Here is a 15311-nt window from a genome sequence, read left to right as displayed (position 1 = left end):
TCCAAATAATTCTGGATTTTTCTGATTGTTAAGCAACATTTTATTTTAGTTTTAATTTATTTATTAGGTTGTAGTGTCTTTAAAAATTAAAAGTTTAAACTAAAGTATATCAGTATATCAATTTATATATAAGCATATACTGATCCCAAAACGGATGAACAAATTAATTTGTCCACAAACTTGCAAATTGTATACAAAGGTTACACACATTTTCTGGACATAGAACATCATGCCCCCCCCCCCCCCCCCCCAACGATGAAATAAAGTTTTCTGTAAAAATACAAATACGACGATAAATAACCTGTGAAACTTTTAATGGTCCTTTGGTTTAGCGTTCATATATAGAAATCCAATAGCAATATAAATACGCAATTATAATGAGAAATATATACACGGAAAGGTAAATTTAGAGGTGTGCCAAAAATGTAAGAATAGAATAGAATAGAATCTTTAAACTAAAAAAAAAAGACAGTTATGCTGCTCCTTGTGAAGAAGTTTTTTTTTTCTCAGACTTGTATTTAAAAACACATTTATTTTTCGTTGTGTTTTTTGCTTCACAGAAATTTCAGTTCACCAGCTGCTCACATTAACCACTGACATCTGGGATTTCCAATCAATAACTTTCATGAGAAATAACTAGACATGACCTAAATGGGTAGAACAAAAAAAACAACAACAAAAAAATTATAATAATAACAAACAAACAAACAAACAAGAAATAAAACGTATTACGTGTTACGTTTATTTAAAAAAAAAAAAGGTTAATTTCTTTTACTTTGAAGGCGGAGAAGAGGAGACGCTACCTGGATCAGCTGTTAATGAGAAAAAAATCCACTCGTACAGACTGATCACACTAAATTAATGCAAACGTATTTTTTGTTTGGACCGGCCTCTGTGTGTGTGTGTGTGAGAAAGAGATACAATATGGTCCCGTCCACAAACAGCCGAGCAGAAGGCCCTTTGAATTTATAATCGATTTGAGTAAGAAAAGATTTTTTTTTTTTTTTTTACGAAATTTCCTTCATCGGATTTCCTGACTTTTGGTTTTGTAACCAAAGTGAACCCATCCCATCAAATTTAAACGCTTTGGCAGAGGCACATTTTAAATAGTGACTTTGACATAACTGACACCAGCAAGTCAATTAACTCTGAAATAGAGAGTGAGAAAAAAAGGAAGTTGTGGCCTGACTCATAATATAATTTTATTAACTTTACTACTCTTAACCTTCTCTGCACATTGCTGTCTTTAAAGAGCTGCTTCCCTCACCGCCAATTAAATTTCAATAATCAAATGTACAAACCTAAATCTAGCTCTATTTAAAAACGGGGTTAGACCAGTGTAGTTGCTGTTTAAAGTTCTGTGGTAAAGGCTTTGTATTTGGACTGTTGGAAGAATCAACTTGCTTTTGTTTGTCTCCAGCACAAAATAACACTTATTCAGCTCCAGGGTTTCATGAAAGAGTAGAGAAAACCTAATGTGTGAGAGCATGTGTTCACGTTTCAATGTCCACGTCTCGTGTGGAAAGACCATTCACTATGAGATAAGTCTGCTGCTGTGACCGCTGGCTTTGGCCTGTCCTGTGGTGCTGCATGTCACCCTTCAGATGGCGTAGATCAAAAAATGTCTATCAGCATCACCAAGTGCCCAGTTAGCCTGCAAAAAAGTCCTATTTACATTCTTGGAGAGTATGAAGGGGAAACATCAGTTTTGATAAAGAATAGAGAAGTGCATTCTGACTATTATCCAAGGACAGACGGTAAAGAGCCTGGAGGGGAAGAATAAGTAGAGTGATCACATGTAAAGGGGAAAGAGAGATGAGCCCATACTGAGACACAACCAGTGCCGCGCATGCTCACACCAGGCGTGGAAAGGCTCATCAGAGCTGCACACTGTGTGGGTTGGCATTTTTCAAAATGCCACGTGAGGCTGCAGCCGTTCCCTTCTCTCACAAATCTGTCATGAGTTGCTGGTTGCTTGGCTGTGATTGGCTGAGAACAGTGTGGCTCGGCATGCAAAGGTGAAAGGTAAAATGTAATGTGGCTACTTGGAAATGGTACCCGGTGCAGCTTGAAGATGATTGTCTTTATGAACACAATAAAATTACAGATGTATTTTCACTGATCAAATGTTGACATGTTTATATAATTGGACTTTATACTTTTATGCATTGCTACTGTAAGACATTTTCCTGCAGGAAGAGACAGAAAGAGGCAATAAAATCTAACTATGGGGTTTTTATAATCTTCAAATGTGGTGACATTCATTTCTAATGGTCTTTTTAATGTATTTGCATCCATCTCTGCAGGAATTCAAAGCCACATTCCAACAGGCTGATTTTGGGGGTGATTTACCATTCTGCATTTATATGGACACAGGGGACTCAAACCGTGTCTGATGTGTGGCTGCTGTGTTAGCCTTTGACCCCAGACTGTCTGGAGGTCCACAGTGACAGAGAGTCAAGTTCAAGGGGGAAGGGGAGGGGAGGAGGTGGGGGGGGGTTGGGTGTAGGCACCATCTGATGGATGGAAGGGCTCCCTGTCTGGGAGAGCTGAACCCAGACAGTCCCAGACGTCTATCTGAGGAGAGACGGTGTGATGTGTCAGCCTCTTTACATCCTCTCATCCTACCATGTCTGTCCCCCCTCACCTCTTTGGCCCTGGAGGAAGGCTGGAGGAGGAAACTGGGACCACTGATGTCCAGAAACTGGCGGGCTGATAGTTCCCACACTGGAGCAGGAGAGACACATTTGAATATCACTAATCCTTTAGACGAATGTAAACACAAAGCCGCAGCCATACGCTCTGTCCCGTCTCATTCACACCGAAACATTAAAGTTTGCATCAGCCCCCGAGACTATTCATGTACATCTCTGGAAATGCAGCCCTTAAATGCTTATTTATCTCCATTAATCAGGCCCCTCAATAAGGTTAAATGTCCATCTATATTGTCAAATCATTAACACAACTGGGGGCTTGTGTTTTTAATGAACAAATAGCTTACTATTGAGCTCTGGAGAATGAATGCTTGTCTACCACATTCAATATATTATCATGCCTATCTAAAGATTCACATTGTAGTTATTTACAATTCTTATTCTCATTCAAAATACTGTGATTTTTTATGCATGTAGATATTCATGAACATTTGTGTTTTTCTGATCTCTTACCATAGTAACCAGGTCACCATCACTGGATGTTTTTTGTAAACCACTGCACATTACATAGTTTGGAAACCCCTAGACCTATTAGTGTACTTACTCTCAGAGGTTTCCTCCAGAACAGTTTGAAGACACATCCTTGCCATGTTTTTATATCTGTTCAAAGTGGACTGGCGGAAAATTCTCAGTTAAGACTACATGTTGAAAATCCAGAAAATAAGTGAAAACACAAATGCCCATATAAACAGAATTTACGTCAACCCGGAAAAACTTTTTTAAAAAATTGTAACAGATTCTTATCATATTTGAAGCAGAAGCAGCTCCCTCTGCAGGTAATAAACGGTGCCACTTATGTACTGTATGCCCTGTGCCCCCCCCCCCCTCGCTGCTAAACCTGCCAACCAACATAACCTGCCAAAGACACACACACGGTCACAGCTATAAGGCCCGCCAGACCTCCCGGGTGATCTGCAGTGGAGCGTGTAGCCACCTGTCAATCACCAGATCTCAGCAGCCTTAAGAGAGACGTTTCGTCTGGGACAACGGCAGCCGGTCCCTCCCCATATATTCTGCCTCCCCTAGCAACCATGGCCGGATGACTGAGAGGCTTTGTCCGTTCACAACAGGAGTCCACCATTGAACCCAGAAGCCCGTAGCAACCAGAATTAGAGGGTGCCAGAAAGGGGTCTTTTCTGTGAAACGGGGGTGAAAGCTCTGTTCTTGTCCCTGCGTCTAGGATTCATATCATGGGCCTGAATGGTGTCCCCTCCTCCTTTTAAATGCTGGTGTAACGGAGCGTATGAAGGGGCTAGCGGTGAGCGGATAGGATCATGGCTAATCTGCTGTTCCTCTCCACTGTGGTCCGATAGGGACACTTAAGCAGGCTCTGTGGACAGTTAGTGGCGTGGGGAGGCCTTGGGTTGGCCCTGGTCAGCCAGAGCTACACGGTTCATTGAAATGTCGCAAACAGAGTGGCGAAAAACAGATGGGTAGTGGTGCAAGAAGTATTTAGATCATCAAGTAAAGATTGGATGGATGGTCGGTCGATAGGCCTACAGTCTATCCAGCCATCCATTCATCCAGCTCACTTTTACTTGGAGGTTATGTTGGGTGATGTAGCCAGTTCCAGCTGGCACTGGGTGAGAGTGGGCTTCGACAGGCTGCCGGTCTATCACAGGGCACACTGTGTAAAAACTCTGCACTAGACGTACAGTATAAATTTGCCGCACAGTTATTATCAGGATTAAAATGTATGCAAGTTTTCAAAAGAATTTACTGTTGGGCATGCATTAGGTTTCATTTACTGATCAGACCTTTAGAGCTGCGACACAACATTAAAATAAAACAAATACAAGCAACAAGGTTAAGGACGTAACTTTCCTCTGAAAAAAAAAACAAAAACGTAACTTCAGGACTAGTGATGCATTATGTTTAACTAGTGAAGTAGGTTTTTGTCACATTTGCTCTTGGTAAATGCTTTCTACCAACGGTGACAGGGAGAAGTTTGATGCTGGGAAATACAGTATGTGTACTTTATGGTGCTTGGGATGGGAAATTGAAAAGACTGGTCAAAATGATCTTGCCAGTCAGATGGACTTTCTAAGAGGTAACCTGTAGGGGACCCTGAAGCTGTATGTTACGTGAAGAGATTAAGTGAAGAGAGAGAAGAGTAAGGGTCTGAATAGTTTATGAACAGTTTTATGGACCTTTGAATTCTTTCAACTAGAGTTTTTACAGCTCTCTTTATAAGGCAGTTAACACGGACCCCTGAATACTTCTCTAACTGCTGTACCTCATAACTGTAAAATGAATTCAGTGGGATTTTACTACAGTATGACCGGCACATATCTGTAAACTACAAGATTAAAATGGTCAGATGAAAAGCGACACTCGGGATTAGATATATTTCCCTGTTTTCTTTGAATAATGCTGGAAACTAAATGAACAAAGGCCAAATAGCCACAATCAGGTCCTCTAACATGACCTCCCACGTTGCATTTGGCCATGTAGTGTTCAGTACACTTTTACATCGCCACATATAGAAGATTACAATCTAATTTTAACCTGGAAACAACATCTCTGGCATGCAGAGAAAACATGCTTTTGCTGGTATGTTCTTTATCATTAATGAGCATCTGCGTGGCCCCCTGTATGGGAGTACGTTTTGTGCAGCTCCTATTCTAAGCTCTCTTCCTGCACTCTGTTTCCCACCCTCTCCTTCCCTCGACCTGTCAATCAAAGATCGTGATTGAGCCCGTGGGGCAGGCAGTCAGTCATCAGCACTGAAAGTGAGGCCTCATTCTCTGTCTGTCCCTCCCTCTTTTCATGCCCCTTCGCTTCCTAAAGTTTTTTCCACCTCACTTTCTCTCTGACCTCCCAGTTCCTTCCTACTCTAACATCCCTGTGCAGTGTGTGTAGAGCTTCTGTCCAGAGGACAGTAAACATCTTCAAGGCCTGGCTTCCTAAACCTCAGAGGAGGAAGGCCTGGTATCATTTCTGAGTTAGTCTGAGTTAGTTTTAACAGGTCTCTGCATTCACTCTTTAAGTGGCTGATGAATAAACATGAGCAGAGTTGGGGCGGGAACTGCATGGGGTTAGGACGAGAAGAGGCCTGGTCTGTGTGTGTGTATGTTGATGTACGTATTGACGGGGTGGTGGGTGGGGTGGGGTGGGGTGGTGGTGGGGCTCGAGGGCAACAGGGGATCCTTTCTTCCCAGCAGGGCTGCATCTCGTTTAATTGGAGCACTTGTGCCACCATTACCTCCTTTACTCAAACACGTTACTGATGACAAAAGAAAACAGCACTAAGCCTGCCTTTGTTAGCGAGGAGACTGGATGAGGAGATGGATTCCTTGCTGCTACTCATGTGTGGGAATCATCCACACTCCCACCACGAACTGCTGCTGCCTTTGGCCAAATGAAACGCTGCAGTCAGGAGACAAAGCATATGGAAATTACTGCCGTCATCAGAAAATGATGGACAGGCACATACAGAAATAAACTGTGTGGAGAAATTATCTTCAGTATTTATAGAGAAACAAATTATCATGTTCCAGCTATTGGGAGATTGTTTCCACCCCTCCACTTTGTTCCCCTTGCAAAAACAGCAGCAATTTTCAACGCATGAACCTCCAGGAATCTGTCTAATCAGTTAAAAACGATGGAGTCCAGCGTGCAGCCCTGTCAGTGACATTGCTCTTTAGCTACCCTTTGACCTGAGGTCATGGTGACTAGGCTGGTCTCTGGTCAAAGACATGTCCCGGGAGAGCAATGAGGATTTGACGTTTACCCTCAGTCTGACCTCACTAGAGAAGACACACAAGTTGGTCTTCAATGACGGAAACATGCTTCTTCTTCCTCTTTTTATTGCTCTGTACTACATTGTTTTCAATACTCTTGCCTTGACAAATTAAAATAAAGAATGTAATACATATATACACTTTATTAATAATGCTGATTTTCAAAATAAGATTAACATAAACAAACTTTTCAAAACAGCATGACATGAATATTCTACTCCCTACAGTGTCTAAATGTAAAAATATTAGCTTCAGCAAAAATAACTACCTGTCCGTGTGCATTTATAATCAGTACACATAAACATTTTATACATTGTGTCTAAAAAAATGATAAAGTCTCTGTGATATTGAGGTGTCTATTGACTCCTGTTGAAGTTATGGTGGCCAATGCTGTACATTAATAAACACAATAAAACAAATATCTTCATTATAAGTCATTATTTAATGTTTGCAATGTGTAAATAGAGGTGTCACATTTTTTTTATTTTAATAAAATTTTTATCCTTTAGCTCACAGCATAACTCAACTCAAAGCTTATTTTTTAAATAATCAAAAACATGATAACACGATAATTCACTTTTCATCTCAGTGTAAAAGTTCCTGATGAAGGTATGAAATTCACAGATATTTAATGGTTTTCTTTTTTATTACATCTAATGGTAAAAAGGAAAACAAATATAACAAAAGAATCTGTCAACTTAAACCTGCCTGTCTGTCTACAATTGTCACACTGGCAGAAACTATTTAAATCAGGACTAACAAAGACGCTCTCACAGAAAATCCTTCATGTGCAACTCAGATAGGTCAGAAATAAACCTAATACAAAGCATGGTCTCAAATATTTCCATCACAAACACTTAGAGGAATCATGGTTATGCGCACACAGTTACGTTTAAAGTTCAGTCCTGCACTGAACTGTTTTATTTCAAACAAGAGAAACATGCAGCAGCTCTCTCTCTAAATGAATCTGCCCCCATTGGTAAAATGAGAGAAAATATTCCACAAGAGGAGAGAACGATAAGGCCACTCGTTTAATATTGTATTTAATACAAACACTTTATCAAAGATTTGTGGATTTAAGCAAAAAAAAAAAAAATATATATATATATATATTGTAGAAAGAAAAATGATCTTATCCAAATGGAAGATTTTTTTTTCACTTCAAATGAAACAGAAAACACAAACAAACAAACAAAAGACATCATGTCAAAAATCACATCTCCAATGTATGAAATTACTTGTTTTGATTAGTGAAGAATAATTGTTTTTAAATTACAATGTCTGTCAAATGAATGGTGCATGTGTGATAAAGACAGAGGTCCATCAGACTCGAGGCCTAGAATCACTTTGATCCATGCTGAAATTTGACTCCACTCTGAAATGGAAAATAAATTAATAAATTACATGATAACTTAAAAACAACAGCAGAACACTTTACTACACTATAATTTATTATATTTACACTGTATGTAAGTATGTAATGCTAACGTTTCTTCAAATAAGGTTGGTGATTAGTTTTGATTAATTTATTTTCTTTTAACGCCATTAATTAAAAGTCAATTATTATTCATAAGATAATACTTTGCTCGGATGTGTTCATTTAGTTACGATTCTAAATGGTATTACCTCACTGGGTAAAGTGAACTGTGTGTTATGTAGATTTACCCCATTGAAATAAAAAAATATAGTTTTTGTCTGTGGGGTTTTTTTTTTTTTTTGTGTGTGTGTTTCATTTTCATTTCCACAGTAAACGTGACTTGTGTTTCAAAACTTCAAGGTCACTTTGAGGAACTGGGAAAAACATCTACAAACAAGAGCTCAGGTGAAGCACAGAGCTCAGGGTGTGCGTCAGCATTTTGTAACTGAGGACATACTCAATGATATAAATGCCTGCATGTCAGCAGTGCCTTGCTGTTTACATCCTCACTTCTTCACGCTGTATTCAGCATTATGAGCAGACATTTCCAATGGGAAAGGATTTCAATGGGCCATCTCTGTGATCTCTGTAAATGTGCTGCCACCAGGAGGACATTGTATGCAACAACAACAAAAAGCAGAACCTGCATTGTTTCATGTGAGAAAAACACATCTCCATGACCAGAGAGTTGTTATCAGATAACCTAAAGAGACACTTACACATCCTTGTTCCGCATGTGGTTGTTGTACTGCAGGACTGGCGGGATGCTCTCTTCATCATCAGGAAGCTTGTTGTGTCAGAATGTCACAAAATGGAAAATTCATGAGCTGGTGCTTTTGTAAATAGAGGTGGTAGAATGAAGGCAGCCTATTCAGTAATGGGGTGTTGTGAAAAACAGCAACAGGGAAAGGAATGAAAAGCATTGAAATGTGTCTCTAGCCTGTCAAACGTGTGTCTGTTCTCGTCCTTACACGATAAGATGGTTTATGTGGACAATGCTAAAATCATATCAAGGAAATTGCTTTGTTTTGAGTATGTTTTTTGATGCGTCACAGTGAGACGTGGTCCTGCTCAGCTGCTTGTAGTGTAGGGTTACAGATATTCTTCCAGTCAGATCAAATTTGAGCAGATGAACTGAAACGCCTCCAATCATGTTAGAATTGGAGCTGGTGTCAGCCAGACAGGGTGTGACATTATTGTCATTTTGCCTGAAGGGATGTGTTCACAAGCCCACTACGTAAAGTTCCTTTTACCAGAACGTCACCTCTAAGCCTCATCAGAACACCATTCAACAAAAATCATTCAAACCTTAGTAATGAATGGAATGATACAATGTCAATTTCCCGTAGGACCAATGGATGCCATGATAGTGACTGTCCTGTTTTTTTTGTTTTTTTTTGTCTCTCACCTCCCAGTAGGGCTCATCATCAAAGCAATTGTCATCTGCAGGATCTCCCCAGATAGGTAGCCTTAAGATACAACCTAGGAAAAGTACAAATATATCCCAACACACATTGTCATACAATGTCATACATTGTCTACAAAACACACCCATCTTGTTCAAACACAATAGGGCGAGTGAGCAACATAAAGCGGGTGATGTTTTGATTATAGTGGTCCCTCCTCACCAACAATGATGCCTCCGCCTACACCAAAGCAGATAGCCACGCAGAGGCCTGCAGCCTGGTGACCTCCCTGTCGGGTCGGTGTCATGTTTTTAAAAGCATCCTCAAAGTCAAAAGTGTTAATCAGCCTTTAATAAAAAAAAAAAAACGGGTAATTAGCGATGTTGTTCTGTCACTAGAATCCAAATTATACTACTTTCTTTTCTGTTCCCTCACTGGTTTTATAATATTTTGGAAATTTGATTTGATTTTGAAAAGCTTTACCAACAATGACCTCTGGCTCCTGATTTCCTATTTGCAAGCCACAACCACTCACCCTTCATGGCCATATACTGCTTCTGACGCAGCTGCGGCAGTAATGGCTCCCACTACTCCTCCTATGACTCCTGGCATGGCATGGAGGTTATGGATCCCGCATGTGTCTTGGATCTTTAGGTGCTTTTCCATGAACGGCTGAGAGAGACACATCGAATTGATGGGGTTTAGCCAGAAATCTTTTTTACTATTATTATTTATAATTTTTTTTTATTCAAATACAGTTGTGGAATGAAGAGCAGTGAAATGCTAATCAGAGGCAGAGGAGAAATACCATACCGTGATGTAGATGTATCCCAGTGTGGAAATTATACCACAGCAGAATCCAACAATCAGAGATCCGTAGGGCATCAGCATGAACTCCGCTGCTGTTCCCACTGCAACACCTCCGGCCAGAGTGGAGTTCTGGATGTGAACCTGCGGAACAGGTGCAACGAAAAAGTTAAAATTGCAAACTAAAATGGAGCATTGTTATGTTTGAAAATTGAAGAAGGTCTTTAATTTAAGCAAACGTGTGATAATAACAGATCGTAATCAAAGATCATAACAGTTCAACGTAATGATGAGTGTTTCTGACCATATCTAGCTTTCCATGCTTCTGGAAGAGGCTGGAGATGGCCACAGTGGTGAGCACAGTCGAGGCCAAAGCCAGGTAGGTGTTGATGGCTGCTCTGTGCTGCCCATCGCCGTGGTCTGTGATGGCTGAGTTGAAGCTGGGCCAGAACATCCACAGGAAGAGGGTGCCTATGGCGAAAGCAGAAGCAGTTAGAGTTAGAGGTCAGAGAGAAAAGTATGGGAGCTCTTTCCTTGGTGTAAAAAGTATTAAACTTTAAATAACACTCACCAATCATAGCAAAGACATCTGAGTGATAGACGGAGCCTTGGAGACGGTTGCTCTGGCTCAGATTTGGCCTATAGAGCATCCATGAGATAGAAAGACCATAATAACCTCCAAATGTGTGGATCACCATCGAGCCTCCAGCATCTCTGGCCTTCAAAACATGAAATATCAGCATTAACTGTAGCACCAGAGATTTTTACATTACAGCAGAATAAATCTGTTTAAATTATCATAAAAACAACAATCAGTGATGTTCCAACTCACATGTATGAGGTTCAGAATGATATATTCCTCCACAGCAAACAACGTTATCCCAAAGAGTGTCAGAACCATGAGTTGGACTGGACTGACTTTACCCAGAACCGCCCCGTAGGCAATTAAACAGCCCGCCACGCAGAAGTCAGCATTGATCAGGCTGACGAGGGAAAACAGAGTGTATTGGAAAAACAAATATACATGGTTGAATATGGATTGATAAAATTTTGGGGTGCATCCTAAGCGGGTGTTTATTCAAGAGCAGTGAAGTAAACCTTCTTACATAACCATTCAGACACACATATCTCATCCACTGACGGTGACTTGGCAGAACATCAACAGTATCATCCTTTCTCATTTAACTGAGTTTCTGTTTACCTTCCAACCACTGAGTTAACAAAACCTAAACCTTACAAGCCTGGATTGTATCAGTCAGACTGGTTTCTCCACCCAGTGTGCATCCCTGAGTTTTTTGTCTATTGAAATCATAGAGTTGGGAATATGATCTCATCACATATCACACCACATATTAATCTGTAACTAAATAAAAGGATCAGACGTCAGTGAAAGTTTGGTTTTTGATTCTCACGCTAATGGCTCCTTCTACATTTTGTGTCTTTTATAAGTTGGAGTGCATGCCATCACAAAAATAAAGGACAATAAAAGTTAATTTCAATTCTCAGAGAATAAAATCAAACAGTTACTTTTCAACTCCAATTTTGATCTTTCCATCGCTGTAATCCAGGGAGTGGAACCAGCCTTGCATCAGCAGTGCCCATTGGAGGCCAAAGGCTGCAATGAGGAAGTTGAATCCCACCCCACCGAAGCTGTACCTCTTGAGAAATGTCATGAGGAAGCCAAATCCAACAAAGATCATCACATGGACATCCTGAAAACCTAAGGCACACATGTGTGTTAAACTGCCATAGGAAGCATATGAGTTTTCTGAGGTCACCTTCGACCACAAATATTTGTTCATCCTTGAATCTTGGTGAGTATTTTTGGCTCAAATGAAGAAAATCCCATCGAAGGAGTTACTACCACCTGTTGGTGCTCTGTGATCTGGTTTACTAAAAATAATCAGTATACTTTGAGAGTGCTTCGATACGGCTGTCGTTGTTTATCACAGCTCTGCCTCTGGTAATTTCAACACATTTTGAAGCATGTAGAAAAGAACCTATTTGTAGATTCTCGTTATATAGGAATCAGTTCAGCTTGAGAAACCAACATAGAAAGTGACTTGTATTTTTTATTGTGTGTTGTGTTTGTATGTGTATCTCTGTGACATCTCTACTTTTGAAAGGTGTTAAATTAACCAAACTAACCTAATTTAGTTAGAGCATGGCTTATTGTAATAGAGCACATACCTACATTTCAGATCAATATTATTTATTCATAGATTATTAGATGTATTGTATTTTTTTATGTATTACTCAATGTAAGAAAAAAAAATTTTAATATCTGCCAATAAATTACAGTTACATCCACTGGTGTATTCTATATTGTTGAAATTTCACATGAGTACTCATGGGTGAATGAATATGCCAGTGGAGACATTATATGCAACGAACATACAGTTTGCTTTCACACTTGAGCAGAGTGACCCATGACGTGTGAGAATAGAAGAGCAAATCATACGTGGATGTTTCAGGAATATTAGAATATGAAAATGCTCCTGTTATCTGAGATGTTGATATGTATCTCAGTGTTTGTTGATACTGAGCTGTATCAAGGTACTCATAAGGGTAGAAACCTCCAAAGAACATGTTATATCCACATATACCAACACACAACAGTATTTGGATACCAGCATGAAGAAGCCAGTGTCATTTACAGCATATACTGTAAACGCTCAACACATCTTAAGGCGCACAATAGGTTCCCTCTGCACAGTGAAACAGTGTGCCTTGAAGAATTGGCTGGAAAACAACCCATTGTAACAAATGCCCCGAAGCAAAAACCATGCCAACCAAAATCGAATGAATATTTTTGGCCTCAGTTTCAGACTACAATCCAAATAATCACATTATGTATGCTATGTCAAAAAAAGATGAGCTCTTCACGGTCGCAGACAACATCGAGTGTCAGGATGTACATTCATCCTCAGACATCCAACACCGTATCTGAGATGGCCTGTTGATAGTCTGACACTGACACCATGTACAGTACAACCACACCCATGCAGTACACTCATTTAGCATTCACACATTCACATATATACATATATGAGAGAAATTAGAGCTTATCAAGATATATATAAGATTATTTTATATCTGGACACAGAGGTAAACTGGAAAGAGGAAAAGCCTGAGGGGATTCAATTCTCAGGGGATGCATGCTCCTGTGGCTGTTGGATCTTTGTCAGCAATACAGGAAGAACATGATCGGTCAACATAATAACACTATATAATTATTTAAGTATTATATATGAGTATTATTAATACTATAATAATTATAGTATTCTAGTTTGGTTATAATTATATCATCAATTTGGTATCTATGTGGACAAGATTTCACCACAACAGTGGTGCCAACAATTTTCAACTAAATTAATACAAAGAAAAAAAAAAAATAGTCGAAGGTCAACATGGACTGAAAATGAAACCTGAAATGTGGTAAAAATATAGATATTTGATTTGCACTATAACAGATAAAGGTTGAACAGGAACACAATAAATTTGAGATTTGACATTTGAAAAAGAGCATGTATTAAAAAAAAAAAAAAACTAAAGGGAATTCACTTACTTGGATATCTGAAGTAGAAGTCATTCTCAATGTCACTTGATATATTGTTAGCTTTTCTGTGCTCTATCCAGAATGGACTTGATTCTTCATTGTATCGAATAAATACCCCAAACAAGATGATCATTGCTATTTGCCAAACAAAGCAAACTGCTGGAAGACTGATGCGAACATTAGTATTTTTTTCCCGGTCACACAAATCCCTGAAGCTTTGAACACAGCCCATTGTCTCTGCTTCGGTTTTTCTATTTATTTTTTATTCTATTGGTTTTTTCTTTCTTCTATGTATATTTAAAAATCACTGAAGAATTAAGGTAGGCTGTGTTCGACAAAAGGGACAGACCCTGAGCATCTTAAATTCATGTGGAGATGAACGAGGGAGGGTGTTTGCTTTAATATGAAGACACTCCCCCCCCCCCGGGTCACTCCCTCCACACTGTACCTGAAATGAAAGGCAAGGACATGTGTTGAGGTAATCTTTTCATCGGGACCGTAAAAGTCTCTTTTAATAATCATCTCTTTTCTATTATTTAAGGTATATTGTATACAAACCACATGAAATGACTTTGCTATTAAGAAATTTGTGAGGAGAGGAATCATATCTTCATCAGCGTGGTGAGAAATTATATGGTTTTGGTTATACTTACATAATTAGGTGGCATGTGATTACAACCCAGCCAATAAGTCAAACATCAGGTAACTGAAAGCTTCACGAAACGCCTTCCCTTCGCATAGAGTTGTTTCATATCAGAGAAAGTCAACGTATGTGAAATCTCAATGATTTATCAATGATTTTGATACTAGTAGTCATGTTTGTTCTGGATCATTTGGATCATTGATAGTCAGGGGGGTGGCAGCAGCGAAGACATTCTCATCTCTCCCGTGAAGCATTAACTGGAAATAACATACACCCGTGCTGGGCCCCATTTAAAAGATGCATGACAGGTTTGTCTCAGTCAACCGCCACAGCCTGAGGGTTCAAGGTTGGTACAAGTGCCATTTTTTTTCTTATGCTCAACTAAATTTGTTTATGTCATAAAAGCAAATTATAGATTTCACTTTGACATAAAATAAACTCAAGACTGTTCAACACAAGCTACTTCTTTACAATTAAAATTGCAAGACTGTAGCACTTTACATTACAATGAGAAGTTGTATTCATGCCAAGTTAAGGAAGCTGTTAGTTGGTCATGAGAATGTTATCGGCCCTCTTCATCTAAATACAAGCAAAATTGCCAATGACTGTATTTCCCAAATGTATGGCGGTAAAACATTTCTGCAGATACTATCTGTTAACTATGAAAATGTTTCTATGACTTTCAAATGTAAACTCTGTGACCAGTATGCAATGTTCACAATGGAAACAGGGGCAATGTATACACGTGGACTGTTAAATGTAAATAGTGAGGTGGGAAGGAAATACATGTGCTTCCCAGACTGGAGGACACACGGCAGAGCATTACAAAGTGGTATTTAAATGTACTCACCAATGACAAAGCTCATTAAAACGAATGAGCAATATCCGCGGTCGCTGAGTTCACTGCACGGTTTAGCAATGTAACCTTGGTGATGTAATTCTGGCAGATGATGTGGTCCACAAGGAAAACGTGTGACACTGATCTCTCTTGATCTGACCACAACTTTCTGCCCAGTGGGGGG

The 15311-nt window shown here is 39.5% G+C and overlaps 1 protein-coding gene across 2 annotated transcripts; it reads right to left on the bottom strand.

Moving 5' to 3' along the window:
* Positions 1-3823: 3823 nt before the first annotated feature.
* rhcgb (Rh family, C glycoprotein b) lies at positions 3824-14006 on the bottom strand. Of its 2 annotated transcripts, none has more exons than XM_029522270.1 (11): positions 13656-14006; positions 11615-11807; positions 10920-11070; positions 10659-10806; positions 10392-10558; positions 10094-10231; positions 9816-9952; positions 9503-9627; positions 9283-9356; positions 8594-8661; positions 3824-4013 (listed from the first exon to the last, which is right to left on the bottom strand). In XM_029522270.1, the coding sequence occupies exons 1-11, from the start codon at positions 13876-13878 to the stop codon at positions 3824-3826; spliced, it is 1614 nt and encodes a 537-aa protein (XP_029378130.1). In that variant the 5' UTR covers positions 13879-14006. The 2 variants fall into 2 exon arrangements, with proteins under 2 accessions (XP_029378130.1, XP_029378131.1); XM_029522271.1 differs by lacking the exon at positions 3824-4013 and adding an exon at positions 6609-7832.
* Between the last annotated feature and the right edge of the window lie 1305 nt (positions 14007-15311).

This window comes from Echeneis naucrates, chromosome 16 (assembly GCF_900963305.1).
Source record: "Echeneis naucrates chromosome 16, fEcheNa1.1, whole genome shotgun sequence".
NCBI classification, from domain to species: Eukaryota; Metazoa; Chordata; class Actinopteri; order Carangiformes; family Echeneidae; genus Echeneis; species Echeneis naucrates.
Note: the sequence above shows the minus strand (reverse complement) of the source record. Positions and strands in the feature narration are given on the sequence as shown.